Here is a 27448-nt window from a genome sequence, read left to right on the forward strand (position 1 = left end):
TTGAACTTGATCACTAATTATTTATAATGTTTTAAAAATATTGATGGACTTGCCTCTCCACCTAGCTATGATTAGGAAGCTGGGTCTTTTAGATCTGATGAAAAGTATATATTGCTAAAGACTAGCACCTTACCCAAAGGGTGGCTAACAAATATAATTGTTGATATAGAAACTGAGAAACGGTCTGGACCCAGGGCTCTATGACTATATGATGTGACAAAAATTGCCTTTCATCCGTCCTTCCCTTTATTACTATTAAATTAGATGGGCTCCAAGAAGGAAAGGAGGGTGACGTCCTCGCTGAGTACACTCTCGAGACGGATCCACACTTTACTTGAGTAACGAGTGTCCAGTCGTCCACGTATCCCAGCCTCAGGGAGGAAGTGTTCGGCATGTCGCTAATGTAGACATTAAACAACATTGGCGCTAGAACCGAACACTGAGGAACCCCATTCTTCAATTTCCTAACTTTACTCGTAGCATCTCCCAGTGCGACGTGGAATTGTCTTTCCCCTTAGATTGAAGAGAAAAACCTTAAGGTCTTTTTGCACCTTATGATCGGTGCAAATTTGAGCATTAAACCTCGGGCCTTCGCACCAGACCTATCATACACCGCTGATAGGTCTATAGATACAGGACCAGTTTGCTGTTTTCTATCGAACCCTGCCTCAATATGCTCTGTAAGGGCAATGACCTGTTCCATGGTGCACCTCCCTTCCCTGGCAGGGGTGGCAGGGCATCGTCTAGGACCGGCCCCCATCGGTTTAATAGAACTCACTCCACTCCAATAGTTTGTACAAGCAACTTAGGAATGATATGGGTCTGTAACTGTCCCGCCTCCTTCGCTGGTTTCCCTGGCTGGATGGCAACTGTCTTTGCGTGCTTCCACACTTGTGGGAGCTTTCCTTTTGCAAGGACATCAGACATTGCCTCTGCCGGCCTGGCACGTGCCCTGTGGCCCAGGTGCGTCACCATATCGGGATATATGCCGTCTATCCCTGCTGCCTTGCCGTTTACATCACTAATGACTGCATCCACTTCTCGGGGACTGAACGGGGATGTCCAGTCCGACTCCTCCGCGGACACCGCGCTCAAAAGCCTGAGTAAGGACCCATTTGCTACGGTTCTTTATATTCCTGGTATCTGCCTCACATTCTGGTGCAACGGTGAATGTGTGTGTGTGTGTGTGTGAGAGAGAGAGAGAGAGACACACACAACTAAAGTAATCTGACATAATTCATTTTAGGGGGGAGGGGAAAAAAGAAATAATTAGGCTTGATTGCTATACATTTAATTTTTTAAAGGGTTTACAAATCATCAAAAAATCTGCCAGGCCATTTTTCTCCGCCACGCGATGATTAAAAATCCGCCGAACTGGCAACACTGGATCCCGCAATCATAGGATATGGACTCCAATGGGGAGTTAACCGGGGACTATGGAAAGTGGACAACAATGGGAAGGAGAACCCGGGATATGGAGGGTGATCACCAGTGGGAAGTGAACCAGGGCCAATGAGAAATCACTGGCGAGTGAACACAGGACTATTGGAGGTAGACACCAGACACCAGTGAGAAGTGAACCAGGGCCAATGAGAAATCACTGGCGAGTGAACACAGGACTATTGGAGGTAGACACCAGACACCAGTGGGAAGTGAACCAGGGCCAATGAGAAATCACTGGCGAGTGAACACAGGACTATTGGAGGTAGACACCAGTGGGAAGTGAACCAGGGCCAATGAGAAATCACTGGCGAGTGAACACAGGACTATTGGAGGTAGACACCAAGACACCAGTGGGAAGTGAACCAGGGCCAATGAGAAATCACTGGCGAGTGAACACAGGACTATTGGAGGTAGACACCAGACACCAGTGGGAAGTGAACCAGGGCCAATGAGAAATCACTGGCGAGTGAACACAGGACTATTGGAGGTAGACACCAGACACCAGTGGGAAGTGAACCAGGGCCAATGAGAAATCACTGGCGAGTGAACACAGGACTATTGGAGGTAGACACCAGACACCAGTGGGAAGTGAACCAGGGCCAATGAGAAATCACTGGCGAGTGAACACAGGACTATTGGAGGTAGACACCAGACACCAGTGGGAAGTGAACCAGGGCCAATGAGAAATCACTGGCGAGTGAACACAGGACTATTGGAGGTAGACACCAGACACCAGTGGGAAGTGAACCAGGGCCAATGAGAAATCACTGGCGAGTGAACACAGGACTATTGGAGGTAGACACCAGACACCAGTGGGAAGTGAACCAGGGCCAATGAGAAATCACTGGCGAGTGAACACAGGACTATTGGAGGTAGACACCAGACACCAGTCGGGAGTGAACCAGGGCCAATGAGAAATCACTGGCGAGTGAACACAGGACTATTGGAGGTAGACACCAGACACCAGTGGGGAGTGAACCCGGGGCTACGGAAGGTGGACCTCAATGGGAATTGAACCCAGGGATATGAGAGATGGATACCAATAGGGTGTAAAAGAGGAACCACGGGATATGAACACCAGGGGGGAGTGAACCTGGGACTATTGGAGTTGGACACCAGTGGGGGAGTGAACCTTGGGCTATGGGATATGGGCACCAGTCAGGAATGAACTCGGAACTTTAGGAGAGAGACACCAGTAGGGAGTGAACCCGGGATGACGGGAGGTGGACACCACTGGAGAGTGATCCCGTGACCACAGGAATTGGACTCCAATGGGGAGTTAACCTGGGACTATGGAAGGTGGACACCAATGGGAAGCGAACCCGGGCTATGAAGGGTGGACACCAGTGGGGAGTGAACCCGGGCGAATGAGAAATCACTGGTGAGTGAACACAGGACTATTGGATGTAGACACCGGTGAGGATTGAACCTGGGACAATGGAAGGTGTGCTCCAGTGGGGAGTGAACCCGGGGCTACGGAAGGTGGACATCAATGGGAATTGAACCCAGGGATATGAGAGATGGATACCAATAGGGAGTAAAAGAGGAACCACGGGATATGAACACCAGGGGGGAGTGAACCCGGGCCAATGAGAAATCACTGGGGAGTGAGCACAGGGCAATGGAGGTAGAGACAGTGGGGATTGAACCCGGGACTATTGGAGTTGGACACCAGAGGGGAGTGAACATGGTAAAAAAGGGATATGGACACCAGTCGGGAGTGAACCCGGGACTTTGGGAGGTAGACGCCAGTGGGGAGTGAGCCCAGGGCTATATGAGATGATACCACTGGGGATTGAACCTGGGTCTATGGACGGTGGTCACCAGTGAGGAATGAACCCAGGACTATGGGAGGTGGACACCAGTGCGGATTATATCCGGAGCAGTGAGAGGTGGACACCACTGGGGATTCAACCCGGGTCCATGGATGGTGGACGCCAATGATGATTGAACCTAGGACTATAGGAGGTAGACATCAGTGGGGAGTGAACCCGGGGCTGTAGTGTAGTGATATATTTCAAATCCTTCTTAACTTTCCCAGGATTGTAAATAAATCAATACATATTCTCACAGCGTCGCTCATATTATGTTTATTGTTATTGCCCTTTGCATAATTAAAAGGCTATCTGCTATAGCTACGAGATTGACACAGCATTAATTAGCCCCCTAGTCGATGGGTGGAGGATACCATGTGGAGTTGACCGCCCGTGGTCAACAGGCATAATAATATAATTACACAAGATTACAGGACTCTAGCCAGATGACGTATGCAGAATATGATTGGTCTCGAGAAAACCACCAGTAAAATCCTGGAAATGCCGAATCCTGGAACATCATTGGTCCCTCCTGTGATTCACTAACTCCTGTCATATTTCTATATAAACAAAAGACTCAGCTCTCTCTCTCTCTCTCTCTCTCTCTCTCTCTCTCTCTCTCTCTCTCTCTCTCTCTCTCTCTCTCTCTCTCTTCATCCTTCCTATCACTCACATCCTCTAGTGGGAACTCGAAATTCTACTTAGCGAGAAACATTGTGTGAACAGGGGTATGTGGTGGACTTACATTGTGTTATTATCAATTAATGAATGCCATTTAAAACTAGTGTGAGTAGTGAGTAATAATTAATATTGTGTTTCGCCTGGCCGTAAGTCGACACAACCTAAAATAACAGAAATCGATAACTCATGTTATAAACAGTAATTGATAATTATTGACATTATAACAAAATATTTCACTCGCCACTGGAGTCTACCTCCTATAGTCCCAGGTTCACACCCCACGGGTGTCCATCTCTCATAGCATGGGTTCACACCACACTGGTGTCCATATCCATTGGTTCCGCGTTTATTTATTAGTGGTGTACATCTTTCATAGCCCCGGGTTAATTTTCCCCTGGTGTCTACCTCCTACACCTATAGTCCCGAGTTCAGTCCCCACTGGTGTCCATTTGCCATAGCCCCGGGTTCACTCCCTACTGGTGTCCACTTCCCAAAGTCCTGGATTCACTCCCCACTGGAGTCCATATCCAGTGGTTCCGTGTTTACTCATTAGTGATGTCAACCTCTCATGGCCCCCGGTTCACTCCCCACTGGTGTCCATATCCGGTGGTCCCGGGTTCACTCCCCAGTTTGTGTCCATATCCGGTGGTCCCGGGTTCACTCCCCAGTGGTGTACACCTCTCGTTGCCCTGAGATCACTCCCCAATGGTGGTCACCTCCCATAGTCCTAGGTTCCTTCCCTACTGGTGTCCACCTCCCATAGTCCCAGGTTCACTCCCCACTGGTGTCCATATTTGGTGGTCCCTTGTTCACTCCCCAGTGGTGTCCTCCTCTTACAGCCCCGGGCTCACTCACCACTTGAATCTACACACAGGGGTTCCGTGTTTACTCACAAGTGGTGTACACCTCTAATAGCCCCAGGTTCACTCCCCACCGGTGTCTACCTCATTTAGGTAGTCCTGAATTTACTCCCCCCTTCATATCCCATGGTACTGTGTTCACTCCCCGGTGGTGTCACCTCCCAGTCCCAGGTTCACTCCCCACTGATGTCCATCTAAAAAAGTGGCTACATTCCTCTCTTGCATCCATATTCTATAGATAGTATGCGCTTGGCTAAGAAGCTCATAACATTGCCATCCGGAAGTATAACGGACCAACACACAAAACTGTGTGTATCCATGAACGTTTATAGTCAAGTTAATACAGTTCAGTGAGCAGTACTCATAAACGCGGATGGCAAAAAACAATAACAAAGACCTGAAGTGACGTCATCTTCGAACTATCTATAGTCCCCGGTTGACTTCCCACTTGTTTCTACATATTACAACCTCCAGTTCAATCCTCATCGGTGCCGCCTATAGTCCCAGGTTTACTCCCCACTGGTGCTCACATATCAAAGTCCTGATTCACTCTTCACTTGTTATAATATCTCTTGGTCCCTGGTCCTGATTCCTGGTCCACACGTATAAATATGTGGTCTAGTGGTATGACACTCGTTTTCAGATCAGAAGGTCCTGGGTTCCAGCCTCACTCGACGCATAGTTGAATCCTTGGAAAAGGCTCTTTACTCACATTCTTTCACCATACTCAGGTGTAAAATGAGTATCTGGCCCTTAACAGAAGTGTCTTTGTCCGAAAAAATTGTAATATCGCCTAACAGGCAGCATGTCTCGTTCTACATGTTAAGTGTTGCTGTTGGCTAGGGACCCATTGTAAAGCGCTTTGAGCACGTAAGTGGATATTGCACTATATTATTAAAAAAAATAAATAAATAAAAAAAAAAAAAAAACCAACAAAAAAAGAAACAAAAGAAACAAACTCAAGTTCCCACTTGTACATTGTTGTATTCTCGAGTTGATTCCCCACCACTATTCACAAACTCAAGTTCCCACTTGTACATTGTTGTATTCTCGAGTTGATTCCCACCACTATTCACAAACTCAAGTTCCCACTTGTACATTGTTGTATTCTCGAGTTGATTCCCCACCACTATTCACAAACTCAAGTTCCCACTTGTACATTGTTGTATTCTCGAGTTGATTCCCCACCACTATTCACAAACTCAAGTTCCCACTTGTACATTGTTGTATTCTCGAGTTGATTCCCCACCACTATTCACAAACTCAAGTTCCCACTTGTACATTGTTGTATTCTCGAGTTGATTCCCCACCACTATTCACAACTCTCAGTTCCCACTTAATTGCTTTATTATCGAGGTTGTTGCCCAACACTCCTATTCGACGAATCTAGGTTCGCCCACTTGTTACTTGATTTATTACTCAGTGTTGAGTACCCCACCAGCTAGTTCACAAAAAATGTACCCCCTGACAGGTCATTCTCGTATTTAGATTCCCCACCACTATTCACAGCCGGGTCTCTCGGTGTCCTCCCCTCTAATATTGACATAATATTAAATGGACGGCTATGTGGCCTAGTGGTATGACACTCGCTTTCGGATCGGAAGGTCCTGGGTTCGAGCCTCACTCGGCGCATAGTTGAGTCCTTGGAGAAGACCCTTTACTCACCGTACTCATGTGTAAAATGAGTACCTGGCCGTTAACAGCGTTGTCTCTATTCGAAAAAAATGTAACACCGCCTGACAGGCGTCATGTCTCGTCCTAAATCTTAATGTTGTTGTTGGCCAGGGACCCCTTGTAAAGGCTAATTTAAATGGTCCCTGGTTCAACCCCCGCCGGTGCTCACCAATCCCTGGGTCAATACGTACATTAAAATTTACTACGTTTATGATGTTGTTCTCATTAAACAACATGAGGGCCACGACTCTTTATCATCTGATCAGATAATGAGCAAACTATTGCAGTACAGCAGTTGGGAACAACATGGCGGTTATAGAGCTCTTTTTGATAAAAACATTTCTGTGAATGTGAAAAAATTGCTGTGCTTGTTTCACTTTCACTTACTTGGATACTTGATTCATTTGACAGTGTTAAACTTTATCACAAACCTGTTCTGTGCTATGATTTTAGAAGAAGAATTATTTAAATTACTTGATATACTGGATCCAGTATTTCGATCCACTTTGCTTTCGCTTAGCACTTAGCTGCTAAACATCAACAATAAATTCTGCTGCTGCGCCCTTGAGTTTGAGCCGTGAAAATGATCGCCCTGAGGCTGAGGAGTATTTACAGAATAAGCACCTCATTCATTCGGGTTTTATCCACAGATACAACAGGTAGTGTACCAGAAGGTCGTGCAGGTTCTTCACAGCAAACGCATTTTGGTTTCCAAACAATCAATGAGGATGAGAAGGAGAAAAAAGGTCTGTATCATTGCTTTTCAAGTATCAGTATCAGAGAGAGAGAGAGAGAGAGAGAGAGAGAGAGAGAGAGAGAGAGAGAGAGAGAGAGAGAGAGAGAGAGAGAGAGAGAGAGAGAGAGAGAGAGATTAATTTGAAAAACAAACAAACAAAAAAACATCAATTAAACTACTACTATCTACTCTCTGTCTCTCTCTTTCTCTCACTCTTTCTTTATATCTCCACCTCTCTTTCTATCTTTCCTTTATCCATATATAATATATGTATCTCTCAACCTTCATATTCTTTATAAACGTCATCTGGTTAAAGAGAGGTAATATTAATTTATTACATTTGTAGGGAACAGTATGCCTTTTTATGTTGTGTGTTTGTGTGTTGGTGTGTAGTATCTCGATCGAGGCTGTTGTGAGTTGTTGTCATGATGTTCCGTTTGTGATTGTGACGTCATATCTTGTTGGCCACCGTATATAAGCGGCAGTCACCGCTTACTCTCTCTCTTTGACCATTTGAATCTACAACGTTCCTAACGGATAATCAAAATCTAGGTATGTGTACTTAGTAAATCGGGAACTGCCCACTTCGGTGGAGATTCATGCCTCGGGCATATTATTTATTTATTTTATTTTCTCATCGTGAATGAGATGTAAAAATCTATTCACGACAATTGGCGCTGCGACTAATAAAGTTTTACAATTTTCACTGTGGTTTTAGTGTAACTGTAAAATTTCGAACCCTGCCATGAAAATCGTGCATGGAGACACCACGTGCATGAGCACGGGAATTAGTTTCATAAAAAAGAGTTCTGTAAACAAGTCCGTCGTTAGTTAGCATTGTTCTAAAATTTCAACGGATTATGTTTAGATGCGCCGCGATATTTTTCCTCTGGATTACATGGGAGTTGGTGGATGCTACCCAACCAGAGAGGTCTTAACTGCTATTTCTGCAGCTATTCGCCGTTTTAGGGGTCGGCAATTCTCAACTAATTATCAGTATTTCAGTGATTTAACTACGATAATATTTAGAGAGATTTTCACTCTACAAAAAAGGAACAAAATATTGGTGAGTACCTTTCCCATTTTCATTGAATTGTTATTTGGAAATGCTTTAAATGACTAGGAGATGAGACCTACTATGCATTATTCCTTATAACTATCTGCTGATCTGGTGAACCACTCATAAAATAGGTGTCATGGTGTTTTTACTTACACAAGAAGTCGTAGTCGATGTCTAAACTCCTGAGTTTAATAAATCATGACCTACCATGCATACAGAGTAGGGTGCTTATCTTTTATGCATGAGACTAGAGTCTCAATGACTGCTATCTGGAGTACTATTCCTATGCATTGCATGGCTCCCAGATTGCTGGTCAATTACCTCTATCTCTAGTTCTTGAGTCAACAGTAACTGGACTCAACTCAGGTAGACTAGCTAACTAGTCTCTAAGCTGTAAGTGATAACACCAGAAGATTACAACAGAGGTCGAAGTCTATGTCTAAACTGAGTTAATCAAGACCCACCATGCATACAGGGTAGGGTGCTTATCTTTTATGCATGAGACTAGAGTCTCAAGGACTGACATCTGGAGTACTATTCCTATGCATTGCATGGCTCCCAGATTGCTGGTCAATCAGCTCTATCTCTAGTTCTTAAGTCAACAGTAACTGGACTCAACTCAGGTAGACTAACTAGACTAAGTTGTAAGTGATAAATCACTTAACTAGCTGAACAACCTACACAGGCTGCTAGTTTTGTCTCACCAGACAGTAGCGTTCATCTTCATTTACATGTTCCTAACAACCCCTATTAAGTATAGGATGTTTATCTGAACTCTTTACATCCATACTCTGGAAAACATATCCATCAGAAGGCGAAGTCGATGTCTAAACTCCTGAGTTTAAATCATGACCTACCATGCATACAGGGTAGGGTGCTTATCTTTTATGCATAAGACTAGAGTCTCAATGACTGCTTTCTGGAGTACTATTCCTATGCATTGCATGGCTCCCAGATTGCTGGTCAATTACCTCTATCTCTAGTTTTAAAGTCAACAGTAACTGGACTCAACTCAGGTAGACTAGCTGACTAGTCTCTAAGCTCTAAGTGTTAATACCAGAAGATTACAACAGAAGTCGAAATCTGTCTAAACTGAGTTTAATCAAGACCCACCATGCATACAGGGTAGGGTGCTTATCTTTTATGCATGAGACTAGAGTCTCAAGGACTGACATCTGGAGTACTATTCCTATGCATTGCATGGCTCCCAGATTGCTGGTCAATTACCTCTATCTCTAGTTTTAAAGTCAACAGTAACTGGACTCAACTCAGGTAGACTAACTAGACTAAGTTGTAAGTGATAAATCTAACTAGCTGACCAAGCTACACAGGCGGCTAGTTGGGTCTCACCAGACAGAAGCGTTCATCTTCACTTACATGCTCCTAACTACCCCTATTAATTATTGGACGTTTCCCTGAAACTCTTTCCGTCCAATATGTGGGACATTTAGCTCACAAATTACCTGTCCCAGTCACCAAATTGTCTACATACCCCAATCTAATATGACAAGAATAGAAAACCCTAAATTGTCATAAAGTTGGCTATGGCCTAGTTTCAATCCATGTGAGCAGTTTCACTGAGACAAAATCTATTCATATTGTTTCAGTTCATTTAAAATGGATTCAAAAATCATGATCAACTCAATCTCATCCAAAGATCTTGCCAGATCTTCATTGATCAGCAAGTCACTGGCTCGCAAAGTGTTAGACCTGCGTGCTCAGAAGGGTTTTCTAACTAGAGACGATTTGGAAGATAAGGTTGCTAACATCAAAATGTTAGATCTTTTTGATTTTGCGGTTCCGTCTACCGGTGCTTGGGTAAATCCTGAGGAACCAGCTGCCACAGCTTCCCAGGCTAGTACCCCGGATAAATCATGCCCATTGGATAACTTGAGTAGCAGTAATGTAGACCTGCGGGGCGAACCGTTCGAACCAAAAAAACCTCGCTCGACGAGCCGTTTCGCAACCCGAAATGGTTGCTACTGATAAGTCGCGAGGAAAGGCGAATGATGCTTCAGGTGTAAATCAAAATGGCGATATGAGACTTTTCCCACGTGAAGAGTTTCACGACTCACCAAGCATGTCACGCCGAGCAACCTTTCCGCCGTCCAATCAAGACGGGGTGCCTTTTTCACAGGGGGGTAAACTTGGTCAGGATCCCTTTAAGGGGATCTCCAAGGTAAAGGTTATGACCCGGTGAATATTCGCAAAAGGGATCCCTACCTCCACTTCTCAGAGGAAGATGTAGCACCAATGCACATGAGAGAGGAGCAAAGGAGTAGAAGAGATCCAGTAAGGCAAAGTAGGACAGCGCTTACGATGCCATCAGGAAGGATGCCCCCGATGTACGGTGATGTCCAAAATGTGATTGATATGTACAACGAACGTCAGAAGTGGAGAGACGAAGCAAGACAGTTGCCATATCGTGACGTCCCGTTTGCATCCCGCAACCCTGATAACAAGCCCAACTATGAGATGCCAAATGAATACTCATACATGCTTCCCCCATCCAGAGTGCAGCTACCAAGATCAATATCGTTTGATGGAACTGGAAGATGGGACACATTCGTATATAGTTTCCAAAATTTTTTGAAGTATCATGATATCCAGCACCTTCGTGATCAACTGTATTTCTTAAACTTAACATTGGAGGGAAAAGCCGCGGATTACCTATCGCGTATCCACCAATCAACAGTCTTCATAAATATTGAGGAAGCATATGGGGCTTTAAGGAATAGATTTGGCGGCCAACAACTGCAACATGCAGCATTGATACAATTCAACAGTACCATCCAGGCCGAGAAGGAGGATGTTCTGGACTACACAGACAGACTGTGGGAACTGGCACTCCAAGCTTTCCCAGGACAGAGTTGAAAAGATGAAATTCGACTATGGAATTAGAAGAGGCAAAAAGTGCACCTTGAAGACAGAAATTAAAAATTAAAAACGTTTTATAACTGAATGCCATCCTGATCAGTCCTGCCAGCATCATTGCAGATTTAATCCTCGGTGCAGTGTTATGTGTAAAAAACAGAAACAAGCTTTAAGAAGAATGGTCAATCAAGAAGCCTCCAACTCTGTCATGACTCATTTCTGTTGCTATGTACAAAAAGAAAAACCCCAGACCCTGGAAAGAAACAACAAAGTATGTTTGACTGTCTGGAGCAACATCACGGTCTGTATCAACTGAGCAGAATAGCAACGAGTCGATGCCACCACTGTCAACATGGCAGTGACAGTGATGAAGGGGTTCAATTCCAAAGAAAATACCAGGGAAGCTCAGCCTGATGATACTGGACTCGAACCAAAGGCTGAAGGAGAAGGGTAGAGGTGACGCCTCACCTCCCATCAAAGGGTAGAGGTTTCACCTCCCCACTAAGAAACTTCTCACATCATGATGACTCAAGGGCACAAGGGACTACTAGAGACACCTGGAGCAGACACCATGCACAGGGAGCCTGATGACACCCCAAGCAATCACAGGTTTGATGACAGCTGAAAAAAGTGCCCTGAACCCAAGACCTGATGATACCAGGGTTGGAACCCCTCAGAATCACAGGCTTGATGATACCTGGTGTAAGCCCCCCTGAACCCAGAGACCTGATGATACCAGGGATGGTACCCCTCGGAATCACAGGCGAGGAAGGGAGAGAGCTACCCAGAGGCCCATCTGATCATGGCTTAAGAACCCGACCCAACATGATGGAATCAGAATAAGCCAAGATGTGAGAAAGAACCCATGAGGGTACCATGATGACCATGTGGGCCAGGAAACCAGGGTAGTGGTACCCCTAATGAACTGATAACATGAACACCTGAGAATTCACCTCAGTCAGGCGAGGGAGGGAATTATGGCTATACATCAGAAGGTATTTTATTACCTCGATCAGGTGAGTCAGAAGCATAAGCTTCAAAATGATGATGGATACCACCTTGTGGCAGGACCTGTATTATAGACATTAACATGAATTGGTAACGGACATGGTTCCGACTATGCTTTTAAAAAAAAAAAAAAAAAAAAAAAAAAAATTTCTGACATTATCCCTGGTCATCATCATCTTGTCAATCAATTAATAAAGAGCTCCCCTATCCTGTTAGCAATAATGTAAATACTAAATAAGCTCAATTTTCAGCTGCATTGTTTTAAAGAAAAAATGAGACATATCCACCCATTTACAAGTGCAGGAAGCAACCACACTGATATTGTCTTACAATTTTGATTGCTTATGTTCCCAATTAAATTTAAAATATTACATCCCTCCTAACATGTTATCTTTTATTAATTGTGGTCCAACTTTCATAAGTACTATGTTCTGATATGGATATTTTCAGTAATGTTTTGTGGATTTTTATTTCAAGTTTTCAAGCCCCGGGAAGGGAGATTTATTGTTTGTTGTTATTTCCCCTGTTTTATGGCTCAATTGGAGCAACGCCTCATAAGGTAAGAAGTCTTTTTTTTTCGTTATAGGATGTCAAACTGGAGAATGAGGTTTGTTTTAGAAGGGGGAGGAATGTAGGGAACAGTATGCCTTTTTATGTTGTGTGTTTGTGTGTTGGTGTGTAGTATCTCGATCGAGGCTGTTGTGAGTTGTTGTCATGATGTTCCGTTTGTGATTGTGACGTCATATCTTGTTGGCCACCGTATATAAGCGGCAGTCACCGCTTACTCTCTCTCTTTGACCATTTGAATCTACAACGTTCCTAACGGATAATCAAAATCTAGGTATGTGTACTTAGTAAATCGGGAACTGCCCACTTCGGTGGAGATTCATGCCTCGGGCATATTATTTATTTATTTTCTCATCGTGAATGAGATGTAAAAATCTATTCACGATACATTTATAAAGAGGTGATCAACTTAGTTGACTGTTTTTATTTTTATCTTTGTTTTTACAACGTTTTACAATTTTGATTTATAAGATCCTTGAAGTATTATTTGTAAGAACCATAATAACCTCTGGCTACAGTAACAAAGATAAAACAAGTAAAACAAATCCTTTCAGGTCTTTTGACCAAAAGTTAATGTTAAATCTCTTGAATATTTGGTATGTCTTTAAAATCGTCATAAGGAAAGGAAAATTCAGTAAAAGTAAAACTTTACTTACTCTAAAGTTAAAGTACGTTATATTTATATCTCAACCATTAAGAATGGATGCACATCATCATTAGATGGAGCTGTTTTGTGGTTAATGGGTTTCTAATGTCTGGATAAGAATTGTTGTTTTGGTGAAATTTTGATTATTTATTCGTCTATGAATTCATTCACTGATATTATTCATTCCTTTCCAGTTCATGAAGTCTTTGAGAATGTTGCATCAAAATATGATCTTATGAATGATGCAATGAGTGCTGGCATTCATCGTTTGTGGAAGGATCACTTTATGGAACATTTTTCTCCCTCCTTAGGAACTAAACTTCTTGACGTGGCAGGAGGAACTGGTAAGTTAAATAACTGCCAACTCTTCCAAATTTATGGTGAAAATCTTGACATTTGTTTTCTTTTCCAATTCCATTAATTTTCAGCTAATTCCCTGATTCATCATCACCTTGATCATCATTACATTATGAACATGACATCTCCATTGATATCCCAGAGGGAAAAACATGTTTTAAAGATAAAATTTTCTTTATCTGTCGTGTAAAAGATCAATTCTTTCAACAGAAATAATCTAATGATAGTAATAGGTATTGTTATTATTACAGAGATGCCAAAACTTGGGTTTCACTGGAAAAAAATCCGGTCTAGAGCAAAACATTCCAGGTTACGGGCAACTTTGTGAAAATTCTGGTGAGGTCATATTGTTCCAAGGATAGTCACCCTGCCTCCAACCACCTACACCACCACACTTGCACGAGACAGAGATTTATGGAGGCAGATTACTAACCGGATAATAGAAACAGACTGACAAACTCGAAGTGATGCATTCACGGCAAGCGTACATAGAGACTGCGCAGCCATATTTTTTATTATTATTATTATTATTATTATTATTATTATTATTATTATTATTATTATTATTATTATTATTATTATTATTATTATTATTATTATTATTATTATTATTATTATTATTATTATTATTATTATTATTATTTTTATTATTATTATTATTATTATTATTATTATTATTATTATTATTATCATTATTAGTATTAATATTAGTATTAATATTATTAATATTGTTATATTATTATAAGTAATATTATCATTGTTATTATAAAGCATAAATTAACTAAAATTGATTCATATATTATAATTTTTTATAAACTGAATAATCTGATTTATTTTTGCTAGGTGATATTGCTCTCCGTTTTCTAAAGTATGTCAAAAGTGACCAATCACAAAGTCAGAAGAATACAGACATCGATTTTGAAGTTCCAAGAGAGATCCTTGCGCAAGTAATGATAATTTATTTATTTACTGGGCTGCTAGAATTTTTTCCTATTTTTGTAAACATTCTTTGGTGTTGAAAATCTTTCCATTTATCGGGGCTGAGAATGCATCACTGCCTAAAGGTGTTTTTTTTTTTTTGCCACAATGGTGGTTCATCCGCCTTTTTCATTTTTCAGAATTAAAGACTCACCACAACCACCACATCACCATCCCTTCCACCAATACAACCACCCCATCATCATCCCACCACCATCACTAGTACAACAACCACTTCAACAGCCCTACCACTATACCACAATTACATCATAATCAATACCATCACTACTACAACCACCACAACCACATCATCATGTTCTTAACCAATCCAACTACAACCAGCACATCATCATCATCCCTATCACCATTACTACAACAACCACATCATCATCATCCCTATCACCATTATTACAACAACCACATCATCATCATCCCTATCACCATTACTACAACCACCATATCATCATCATCCCTATCACCATTACTACAACCACCATATCATCATCATCCCTATCACCATTACTACAACCACCATATCATCATCATCCCTATCACCATTACTACAACCACCATATCATCATCATCCCTATCACCATTATTACAACAACCACATCATCATCATCCCTATCACCATTACTACAACCACCATATCATCATCCCTACCAACACTACGACTTCCACTACGTCATCCTTACTTGAGTCAGGTTTTCTTACCTCCCATGTTGGCCAGGAGATAACTTTCTGTGTCTTCTATCCCCCTTTATCTGTATTTGGAGTTGCTTTCTGTTATTGTCTTGGAATGAGATTACTTGGTTTGTCCTGGCCCTGGCTGGAGTCCTTGACTGAGAAGGAAATAGTCAAATGTGCAGTACTAGTTTTGGAAGATGATATTTTTTTTCATTGTTAATCATCTCTCTGTTATGTCCTGTAATATTTTCTTTTGTTTTGAATAGCATGTTTTGTAAACATTTGAGTGAATTCCTTTGGTTAAGTGTTGCTGTTGGCCAGGGACCCCCTCAAAAGTGCTTTGAGCACGTTTAGTGGATATTGCGCTATATCAAAGCTCAATTTTTTTTTAAAGCTCTATGTATAGGATTTTTGACTCTATAACTCGAACACAACCTTTCCTCCCAATCTAATTCAATGCAGTCAACAAACCATTGAAGTATAATCCAATTTAAAACCATCTCAAGCCATGCCGTGTGTGTTCAATAAGCGACGGGCATCAATCAAAAGTGACTGTTCAGTTTACATAATCCAGTCGATACCCCTGTCACTTGATGTCGATATCATTGGGCATGCAAGGGATATTAATATTATAAAGGTCATGATGTCTTTGATTTCGCTGCATGACACTGCATTTGATGGTCCTACTTTTTCATTGTCCTTACGGATTATACATAATCTGTTCTCTCAATTGCTCATTAAGGATGTCCCCCCCCCCCCCCTATTTAACTTTTCATGTAATTTCTCTACATCTTTGACATGGCAGCACCTTCAGCAAAGAGAAGTAGTTAAGAAATTGATTCAGTAAATAAGCTCCATGAAAAACTGCTTTATAATTTGTTTCTTCATAATCCAGTCATTGTGATATAGTCATACAAAGCATCAATTTTGACTTTGTTCATCCCTGACAGGTTTACATGGACTCATCTGAAGTATCTCCATCATCATCATCATCATCATCAGAATCAGAGAGTGACGAGGATAATTCTCGTTCAAATAGTGGACATAAGTTGAAGCTAGATAGTTATGGAAATCACGTGACAGTTTGTGACATCAACCAGGCAATGCTGGATGTAGGCATGAAAAAAGCAAAAAGCCTAGGTTATACAGAAGGTATGGATTTCAGTTGTCAAAACAGCACATGACACATTTCTATGTCATGCTAGACAAGTATTTTTTTTGCTTATGTGATATTAATTAAGACTGATGATTTTTTAGCAGAAGTCCAAGTTAGATTTTGATGTAAATTTACAACAGTGACAAATTTTTTGAGCGTTTAAAAATGTTTTAATGTTTATTTTCTCCAGGAAAATGAAATATCTTTTTGAAGGCCTTCAACCTCAAAATGGAAAAGTTATCATTATCATCATCGTCATCATCATCATCATCATCGTCATCATCATCATCGTCATCATCATCATCATCATCATCATCATCTATCAAAATATCACCATTTACGATAAGCAAAAGGGGGTCTTCGGTTCAATTGACATCTTTGCTCAATATATGTATTCTACTTACATGGATAATAATATATTTGACAGTAGTCTCAATGAGAAAAGTGCAAGTGGATACCATCAAACATGTTTTGAATGACAAAATTGTTTTTCACATGACAGAATTTTAGATAAATTTAAATAGTCCTGTAACTTTAACAGTAGCCAATATATTTTTGGCATTCACTTACTTCATACAATGCACACATATTTTTTTTATTTTTTAATAAATTTAAATGAATGATGCAACATATATATATATATGTATATATAAATTTCAGGTATAATTTGGGTGAGAGGGAATGCTGAGGAGCTCCCATTACCTGATAACACGTATGATGCTTACACAATTGCATTTGGGATCAGAAATTGTACACATGTTAGAAAGGTAATTCGGTAGAAATTAAAGATCCTTCACACCCATACGATGGTGTTTTTATACAGTCCTATCTTTCATATTTGTTAGATATATCTTTAAACATTCTTCATAGTGAAAGACTCGCCAAATAGTTTGAAATTGCGTTTTTTTAAAACAGGCATCCTTTTCCAAGATACACAAATATTAGAAAATCAAAAAGTGATATTAGCTATTATTCCATAAAATTCAAGAGTTAGGGAATACTGCATTTTGAGTAGTGGGACTGGTTCTAATGAGAGAATCCTGAACAGAATTGAAAACAATGCTGCAAGATTAGTCCATAAATGCTTCAAGAAACATCGTGCGTCACATCTGCTAAAAGAGCTTCAATGGCTTCCTGTGTTAAGAAGCGAATAGTTTACAAAGTTCTGATATTGGGTTTTAAATGTCTCAACACATTATATCAACCAACTTATCTTTATGATAAACTGGAGTTATATATACACCAACCCAAGCACTTCGCTCATCACCTGATGGAAAATTACTTGTTACTTACGGAAAGTGTTGCAGTCGATGCAGTAGAATTCTGTAATCCACTGTGTCAAATGCAGCGCTTAGGTCGATAGGAATCAGCGCTACATTCTCCTTCTGATCAAGGTACCTGACGATGTCGTCATGCACCCGGAGGAGAGCGGTTTCGGTTGAATGACCTGATCGATAAACAGATTGTAAATTGGAACACGTGTTGCTTTTGGGATGTGGCCTTGTGGCCTCTGCACTACAATCTTTTCTATGATCTTCGATATAAAGTTGAGATTTGAGACTCTATCTTCTATCATTCTTCTAGTCTTTCCTTTATGGCATGGGTGCAAGAGTGCCGGCTACTGCTGGCCGATTGGATTACGGAAAAAAACGTCGCCGGCTTTTTGCGATTTGGATTTGATAGATTTTTTGTTTTTTTGTTTAGGTCCCAACAATCGGGTCGGGTACGTCCATATGATTAAGCGAAACTTTTGAATCACGATGCTACTGTGACCCGGAAGTGATAGTTATATTATTAAATTTGAAAAAAAATAATTTTTTAAAGTCCGTCAATATTGCAGGCTTTTTCAGTTTCAGATTATATGTCTGGTCATAAGTAGACTTGCAGGCTTTTTTAGGTCCAGTTGCTTGCACCCATGCTTTATGGTGATGTTTCAGTTTCAGGGTCTATTGCTCTACCACTTGCCAGGATGAGCCTGAATAAATTATATGTATCAGCCCCTCTTCTTTATTTTTTCGAACAATTCCCAGGTGTTGGACGAGGCATACCGAGTACTGAAACCAGGAGGAAGATTCATGTGTCTGGAGTTCAGTGAAGTCAAAAACCCTCTCTTGAGCAGGTTGGTTCATTTGAAATGAAAGATTGTGATTGTACTGTGGGTGGGGATCCTGATTTAACTTGTAATGTTAAACTTTCCACATTTGAAATGAAAGATTGTGATTGTACTGTGGGTGGGGATCCTGATTGTACTTGTAATGTTAAACTTTCCACGTGTACTGTTACTGTTACTGTTTAACTTTCCACATGTACTTGTACTGTTACTGTTTAACTTTCCACATGTACTTGTACTGTTACTGTTAAACTTTCCACATGTACTTGTACTGTTAAACTTTCCATATTTATTTTTAATGTTTTACAATACTGTGAAAGTTTCTCCTGTATTAACAAAATATGTACTTTTGTTTGAAACCTGTCGATCGACAAAGTGATGACATTTTCCTTTCCTTCCCTTTTCAGGGTTTATGACAAATACTCGTTTGAAGTGATTCCAGTCATGGGTAAAGTACTAGCAGGGGATTGGAAATCTTACCAATACCTGGTCGAGAGTATTCGCCAATTTCCCAATCAGGTACTTAGATATAGTTATCAAAAATGTATATTTAATCAAATTTCAGCGGAGTTCATGTTGATCACACATGTTTAGTGTCATAGTCATAATGAAAGGAAGGAGAGATGAGCACACTGCTGATTGGAAGTATTGTGTGTAATTGACTGGAATGGGAATGGACATTGAATTTGAATCAACTCATTGACACTGACTGTCTGTTGTAAAATAGATCGGATGAAATTTGATTGATTAGATTATTTTTTCTTTTTTTTTCCTTTTGTTATTCTCTCATCAATTGTGTCTGGCACTATATGAAACTCTACTTTTCTTATTTATCTACATATCTATTATTTTTCTTTATTTAATGCAAATGTTGCAGCTTGAAGCTTGAAAAAATAGCAACAGTCAAATTAAATGGAAGCTTCAATTTAAGTAACAAAGATAGATGAGATGAAATGGACGTTTTGGGTTTCATGTTAATTCTATTTCTTTTCTCCCAATTATCAGGAGGCATTTGAGGAGATGATCAGGGCTTCTGGTTTCCGGATGGTTTCACACAAAAATCTGACGTTTGGAGTTGCTGCTATTCACAGTGGTTTTAAGATTTGATTTTTTTGTGCATTATTCCAGAACACGGGGTACTAAGACTAAGTACTAATAAAATGGTGAAATTCCAACATTCTCAAAAATCAACTTACAAAACAACCATCGAATCTTTTGCAATAAAACAGCTAATTAGAAAATGATCACCCAGAGTCCAAATGCCCGATATCCATAAGGCTCTGGCTCTATGCAGAGGTAATTGTACCTTGGGACACAAATTTCTATTTTTTATAGTAAAAATAAGTAATCCAACATGACCTAGCTATACAGGCATTACGGATTAAAATTATTTCAAAATAACATGTGCATAATTTATGGAGTTTTTCAAAAACTACACTGACCACTTAAATCACAGTAGATGATTTCACCAAATGCTGATGAAAGCCAAGCTGTGTCTTAATTCAGAGCAAGGACAGTGAGTCATTGAGCCACAAGGAAAGGGACGATTAGTCAGAAGATTTACGGTTTGACCCGGAAGAAATTGGTACCAAGCTAACTTTTATTCTGATGAAACAAGACTATGTTCGGAGCCTCCCATGAAAAACCCACCAAAATCCGTCCATGGGGAAAAAAATCTGAAGGAAAGTGTCATACCCCTGGACCAAATATCCTCACTGTCGTCGTCATCCATCGTGGCTTGTACTCTTGAGCACGGTCAACTGTTTCCACGTATCACAATCCTTTGCGGTGCGCCTGAAGTCTGCGTTGCTTTTAAAATCACTTTATGCCATTCTTAGGTTATTTAGATATGTCATTCTCTGTCTTTCTCTAGCTCCAGGGTGTCCAGCTTGGTCGTAAAGTCGTAAATTTGACCTCTTGGTCGTAAAGTCGTAAATTTGACCTCTTGGTCGTAAAGTCGTAAATTTGACCTCTTGGTCGTAAATTTGCATCAATGATCGTAAAAAAAGTCATAAAATTGTTGATTCAAAGAATTTATATTTTTAAAAGTTCATTGAAAAATTAAATTTGAGCCAAGGTCAAAGGGTGCTTTACTGACATGCATGACTTTGAATCCAGATTTAAGATGAATGATTCATGTGTAATCAGGAATTTCTTTACAGTTATCAAGTCAGTATGTCATACTGATGATGATGATGATGCCGTTTTTTCGATAACTACATGTTACTAGTGTGCATCTTGTGTGAGTGTGACTATGTCAATATTGTATTATTATAAATGACAAATGACCACTTTTTTGAGGACAATAAAGATTTATTATTATTATGTTATTATATCTGATGGCAAATTGTTTCTGTTTTGCTCATTTTTCATGAGGTTGGTTGTCAATTCACAAAAATACTTCGATTTTCTTGGGTACATTTCAGCAGTCATTAATAGTGATCATTGACTAAAGATCATCTACAATTAGTTGTAATGTTATGATGTCTGTCACTTCCAAATCGAAATATATAATGCTTAAATATTATTATTTTTTTACCAAATTGGTTACGTAATGGATAAATTGTGGGCATTTATAAAAACAGGTGTCACTTCTGACATGTGTCGTCTTTAATTCCCTTCATATTTAAATTACAAATTTGTTTCATGTGTTGTGATCATATGTGTTTTGCTGTACATATTTATGAGGTAAATTAAAAATCTGTAAATAATATTGTTCAGTTTGTAAAAGGAAGCTATCATAGAAGAAATAAAAGGTTCATCGTTTTGTTGTTGATAACAGTTAAACGAGACCCCTGGATAATGACATAATTTTCCAGTCCCGGGCAATGTCGTCATCCAGGGCTGGCACTGTACCTACTTCTATCCTGAAAACTTTTATTTCATAAATTTTGACCAGGAAAATTTCTTTTGACACATTTTTGTCAGAAAACTTTTTATTTCATAAATTTTTATTGGAAAACATTTTGTTTATGATTTTTGCCCAGATAACCATTATTACTACACACATTTTAGCCAGGACAAAACCAAGCAATCTCATCCCAAGACAAAGACAGAAAGCATGTTGGATAACAGATATAAGGAGATAGAAGACATAATAAATGCCTCCCTGCCCACTATGGGAGGTCAGGAACCCCACCAGGGGTTCCTACAGCAATTCCATTTTGAAATTCTGGAGTTTTCAAGGTGATATTAAAAAAAAATCAAGGATTAAAACAAGTGGGGACAACTCAAAATCAAAACCGTCAAAAACCCCACTCAGAAATTATGTCTTTCAACTGATTAGTTGACTTGCCATATCGTTACACGAGGACAAACATGAAATGCTCGAAAGGAAACTATCAAAAGAAAAAAAAAAATTAAGGTGTGATTTGTTTGTTTTGTTGTTTTTAAGGGATTTTTGGCGCTTGCAACACATTTAGGTTATATCAGCGCCAGTAAAAAGGAAGAAAATGGGATAGTATAAAGTTCTAGAAATAGGGGAACTGGGAACAAATAGGGATCAGATGTAGATTCCAATAGTATACCACCAATGTACTTAGTTTGAGATCACCTATGTCTCATCCGGACACAAGCACAAAATCCAACAAAGAGGAATACACTCAAATGGTTACATTATACATTCGAAATAACAAATATAATAATACATAACAGAGAGATGATTTACAAGGAAAAAAATATCATCTCCCAAAACAATAACTATGCATTTGACTGTTTCCCTCCCAGCTAGTCAGCTAGGACTCCGGCCAGGGCCCAAGACAAAGACAGAAAATATGTTGCAAAACACATATAAGGGGATAGAAGACACAGTATGTACCCCTCTGCCCACTATGGGAGAAGGTGTGATTTCAATATGACAATCAACACATACGCACACACAAGGTGACAATTCATCATTTCTGAAATTTTATTTATTATTATGAACACAACATTCATACAATGATTCAGATTTTTTAATCACAATTATTATTTTGCTGCAACTACAGCCATCTAACAAACACCTCATACTCCATTTATCATTTTTGATGGATTACAAAAAGCATGCGATTCAATCATAATGCCATCTGGAAACAATTCATGAAAATACATTTAAATTTAAAAATACTAAAAACAGACAATACATAAAAAATATTTACATTTCTAAAAATTCTAGATAATTCATCCCGTAACCCACTCAATCTGCCTTAAGCATGAATTGGCTTTGAAATAAAATTCAAGGAATTGATGGTCATCTCAATACCTAATAATAAAAACGTCTTTTTCGCTTTGAGGAAAACCTGATTTTAACATCTAAATATAGCAAAAATTACATACATTGTTTTACTAAAAATAGATTTTTATATAACGTCTAATTCTTTAGGCCAAATAGTTCAATTCCATCGCCTTTTGGTGTATAACGGGACACATTTTGATGAAGAATAACAGGGGAAGGATCATTGGAAGAGTATGATAAAAAATATTCTTGAATTCCCGGGTTTGAAATTTTGAACTTATTCCCAACACACACTCCACTCCCAAGGATGCACGACAATATTGGAAACTTGTTATTTCAAATGTTGGAGGTCGGGATAACTATGTATATCCTTCTACTTCTCAATCGCTTTAGATATCTCTGACATCTCATGAAAAATGTACTGTGTATACTTGTCCAAATTCCTTGCCAATTCTTTGGCCAGACAGCCAGGCATGTTCCACAAAGAGAGATGCATTAAAGCGCACAACACCTTTAGACGCGAGTTCAACCCAAAAACATCTTTATCTGCAAAAGGCGAATTGCCCATCATAGCAGATTTTATACAATTATGTGGTGACTTTCTCAATGATTGTGTTATTGAGTTGAAAGATAAATGTTTAATAGTTGACCAAATTTGTTGTTGTTGGTAATATCTAGGATTTCTGGTGGGAGAGTGTTCCATTCCTTGATGGTTCTTGGGAAGAAACTCGGTACAGTGTTGTTTTGTGAAATACTGTGGTGTTGTTGGAACAAAAAAAGTCATGCATAAAAATATTTAGTGGCATAGAAAAAAAAGAGAGAGTTGTTAGAGATCTATTCTTTGTAACAAACACCAACTTCCTGTTTTTTTTTTTTTTTGTTTGTTTGTTGCTTTAGGTCACTTCCAACACAATTGAGGTTATATGAGAGACCGCTGAAACAAAAAAACAAGCAATCTAACAAAAACAGTACAAATGTAAATCAAAATCATAACCTAAAGATATCATAAGCTAAATTAAATAACCAAGAACAAACAGGCAGAAGATTTACAGAAAAAAAAATATCCCCTGTCAAAAATACAATCACAAACCAAAGAAGCAGGATAGGCTAGTAAAGAGAAGAAACGACATCACTATCGGATCGTACACCCATGCGAACATCATAGGTATATGATTCAATGGTGATGCTCCCATCCAACCACCCGCAACTTCCTGTTGAGTACCAGTTTCATTACAAGAATACACCTCTGTGTGTATGTGCGTGCGTATGTGTATGTTTGTTGAAGAGAAAAGAGGGTCCAAATGTAACTTGAAAACCTGTACGGAAAGGACAATAAAGATATTCATGATAGTGATAGAAACGGACAAAACCGTGAGGATTGTGTTGTCACCAAAGTTAATGACAATGTCAACAAATCTTCCACTGAAGATCTAATTTTGTGACAAAAAGAGTTTAAAAAGAGACATACGGTATTTGAAACTAGAGGGGAGACGTACAAAACATATTGTAATATCACAAGGGAAAAAAAAAAGGAAATGTTTATGAATGGCATAAAAACACAAATTGGTCCAAAAATTTAAATAGAAAAATAAATAAAATTTTTGACAAAACAGCTTTGTCAAAAATATATGGCTACAGTAGAAAACAAGTTTTCTGCATACGTACTGAATAAATGTCAAAATATTGTTAACAAAAACTATCCATTTCAATCTTAAGTTCTCAACTCGCCTTCAATCTCCCACAATTTCCCTTATGTCTACTTAGTATAAAAAAAAAAAATAAGAGAAAGAAAATGCATTTGAAACATTTCAGAAAAAAAAGAAAAAGAAAGAAACCCCCCCAAAAAACGGCAGGAAACACATCTAATTTTATGTGTATATTCAGTATCAAATATCTATAAACATTTCAAGCCACTCTTTATCTTCTTATAATTTTTTGTTGTTGTATACAATAAAAAATGAATGATGATGTAAAAACATGTTATAAACATAACTATTTGCATATGATCATGAGGTCTGGTATGAAATGCTTATCTATACATTTTCAACATGGCGAATCATTAATATCACTGACATCAATCTAGCCTATATTTGACCCAATGATCATGAGGTCTGGTATGAAATGCTTATCTATACATTTTCAACATGGCGAATCATTAATATCACTGACATCAATCTAGCCTATATTTGACCCAATGATCATGAGGTCTGGTATGAAATGCTTATCTATACATTTTCAACATGGCGAATCATTAATATCACTGACATCAATCTAGCCTATATTTGACCCAATGATCATGAGGTCTGGTATGAAATGCTTATCTATACATTTTCAACATGGCGAATCATTAATATCACTGACATCAATCTAGCCTATATTTGACCCAATGATCATGAGGTCTGGTATGAAATGCTTATCTATACATTTTCAACATGGCGAATCATTAATATCACTGACATCAATCTAGCCTATATTTGACCCAATGATCATGAGGTCTGGTATGAAATGCTTATCTATACATTTTCAACATGGCGAATCATTAATATCACTGACATCAATCTAGCCTATATTTGACCCAATGATCATGAGGTCTGGTATGAAATGCTTATCTATACATTTTCAACATGGCGAATCATTAATATCACTGACATCAATCTAGCCTATATTTGACCCAATGATCATGAGGTCTGGTATGAAATGCTTATCTATACATTTTCAACATGGCGAATCATTAATATCACTGACATCAATCTAGCCTATATTTGACCCAATGATCATGAGGTCTGGTATGAAATGCTTATCTATACATTTTCAACATGGCGAATCATTAATATCACTGACATCAATTTAACCTATATTTGACCCAATGATCATGAGGTCTGGTATGAAATGCTTATCTATACATTTTCAACATGGCGAATCATTAATATCACTGAATCAATTTAACCTATATTTGACCCAATGATCATGAGGTCTGGTATGAAATGCTTATCTATACATTTTCAACATGGCGAATCATTAATATCACTGACATCAATCTAGCCTATATTTGACCCAATGATCATGAGGTCTGGTATGAAATGCTTATCTATACATTTTCAACATGGCGAATCATTAATATCACTGACATCAATTTAACCTATATTTGACCCAATGGACCACCCCCCCCCCCCAAAAAAAAAAAAAAAGAGAAAAACAAAAACAAAAAAACATAAAACAATCTCAAGACAAAAACCCCTAAATATAATAGCATTATCACAAGCCCCAGGCATAAACCAAAATGTTCTTTAACACAATTAACTCACTCAATCCTAGAGATTTTTGCTACATTTCAAAATTCGAAAAAAATGTATTAAAAATGAGCATGTACATAGATAGTTTTATTCAACTATCATTAACATGTAAAAACTAAAAACAATAGCTTTGATACATCGCCTATAATTTGTCTCATAAAAATTTTATAAAATAGGCGTGGGGTAAAAGTAAACCGGGTAAACTACGGATATAGTCGGTGTTAGGGTTGAGTGAGTTAATATATGTGATTAATTACTTCTGCTGGGGAAAGTTGTAAAATGACTTGGTGAGAAGTTAACAATAGCAGTATCCCAACAAATGCAAAATCTTTCTGCTCAAACTTATATCAAAAAGTAAAAACAACAACAACAACAACAACAACAACAACTACAACTACAACAACAACAACAACAACAACAACAACAACAATGGTTTTAAGAATCTAGACTGGAGACAGTTGTAAACATAAATGACATTGACATATTAAAGCAACATGATCCAAATCAATGTTGACCTTCTGTTCTGAATACGAAGTCAAAGTCCACCAAGATTTAGTACTTTCAAGAGTAAAAATGATCTAACTTTAATCGACATAAATGTCCATGTATTTCACCTTTGCAGATAAAATGTTTGTACAGTGTGTATAATCCTATAACAACCAAAACAGTCCACAGAATCATCCCGCGAGATTTTGAATCCCCCCCCCCCCAGATCTTTTGATTGAGAAGTTCCCAGCTCATGGAGACGGCGTCTCTGGAGGCGTGGTGGTGTCTGTGGATGACATTCGTTTGGTGGATGGTTCATCGTTTGAATTGGCTTCTGACGGTGCCTTTCTCTTGGATACACTCTGGTCAGAGAGAGAAAAAAGAGATAAGATTAAACAAACTCAAAGTCAATTTTAACACCAGTCATTAAAAAGGAAGATAGAGACAATAACGTGAGCTGATTCTGTGAAATCCCAATATAATGAGGTGTAGCTTTAAGTGTATCTTGTTTCATTCAGTTACAGGTAGAATAATGATAATGTGGTATATTATTTAATATTAAGAAGAGAAAGCCAGCATATCCCATTGTGGATTACACACTTAGCGCATGCGACCTACGATTCCAGTACCTCATCCCTACCACTCCTCACTTAACACTCTCTCGCCACTATACTCACCCCATCTTCCCCACCCATAATACAATTACAGTAACAGTCTCGTGTCATCATTGCCTCGCTGGCACTGGTACATTGGTTTGTCTACATTGATACACTCAAAAGGTAACTTAACTGGTCTTTCTCCCAAT

The 27448-nt window shown here is 39.0% G+C and overlaps 2 protein-coding genes across 3 annotated transcripts in view; one reads left to right on the forward strand and one right to left on the reverse strand.

Annotated features, from left to right (window-relative positions):
• The first annotated feature begins 6795 nt into the window (after positions 1–6795).
• Positions 6796–20991, forward strand: LOC144966988 (2-methoxy-6-polyprenyl-1,4-benzoquinol methylase, mitochondrial-like). 2 transcript variants are annotated; one of them, XM_078903694.1, is made up of 8 exons: positions 6796–7218; positions 13558–13707; positions 14564–14667; positions 16336–16537; positions 17202–17308; positions 18572–18660; positions 19059–19170; positions 19657–20991. In XM_078903694.1, exons 1-8 carry the CDS (start codon positions 7056–7058, stop codon positions 19756–19758), a joined length of 1029 nt encoding a protein of 342 aa, XP_078759820.1. In that variant the 5' UTR covers positions 6796–7055; the 3' UTR covers positions 19759–20991. The 2 variants fall into 2 exon arrangements, with proteins under 2 accessions (XP_078759820.1, XP_078759821.1); XM_078903695.1 differs by lacking the exon at positions 6796–7218 and adding an exon at positions 12642–12991.
• A 1553-nt stretch (positions 20992–22544) lies between these two features.
• LOC144966987 (serine/threonine-protein kinase Chk2-like) overlaps positions 22545–27448 on the reverse strand; it is a 43413-nt gene continuing 38509 nt past the window's right edge. The window contains exon 15 of the mRNA XM_078903693.1: positions 22545–27005. Within this exon, the coding sequence (XP_078759819.1) occupies positions 26895–27005 (111 nt within the window). The 3' untranslated portion in view covers positions 22545–26894. The remainder of the gene's footprint in view (positions 27006–27448) is intronic.

The sequence above is a fragment of the Berghia stephanieae genome, chromosome 3 (assembly GCF_034508935.2).
Source record: "Berghia stephanieae isolate SIO BIC M18660-M18661 chromosome 3, UCSD_Bste_1.3, whole genome shotgun sequence".
NCBI lineage: Eukaryota > Metazoa > Mollusca > Gastropoda > Nudibranchia > Aeolidiidae > Berghia > Berghia stephanieae.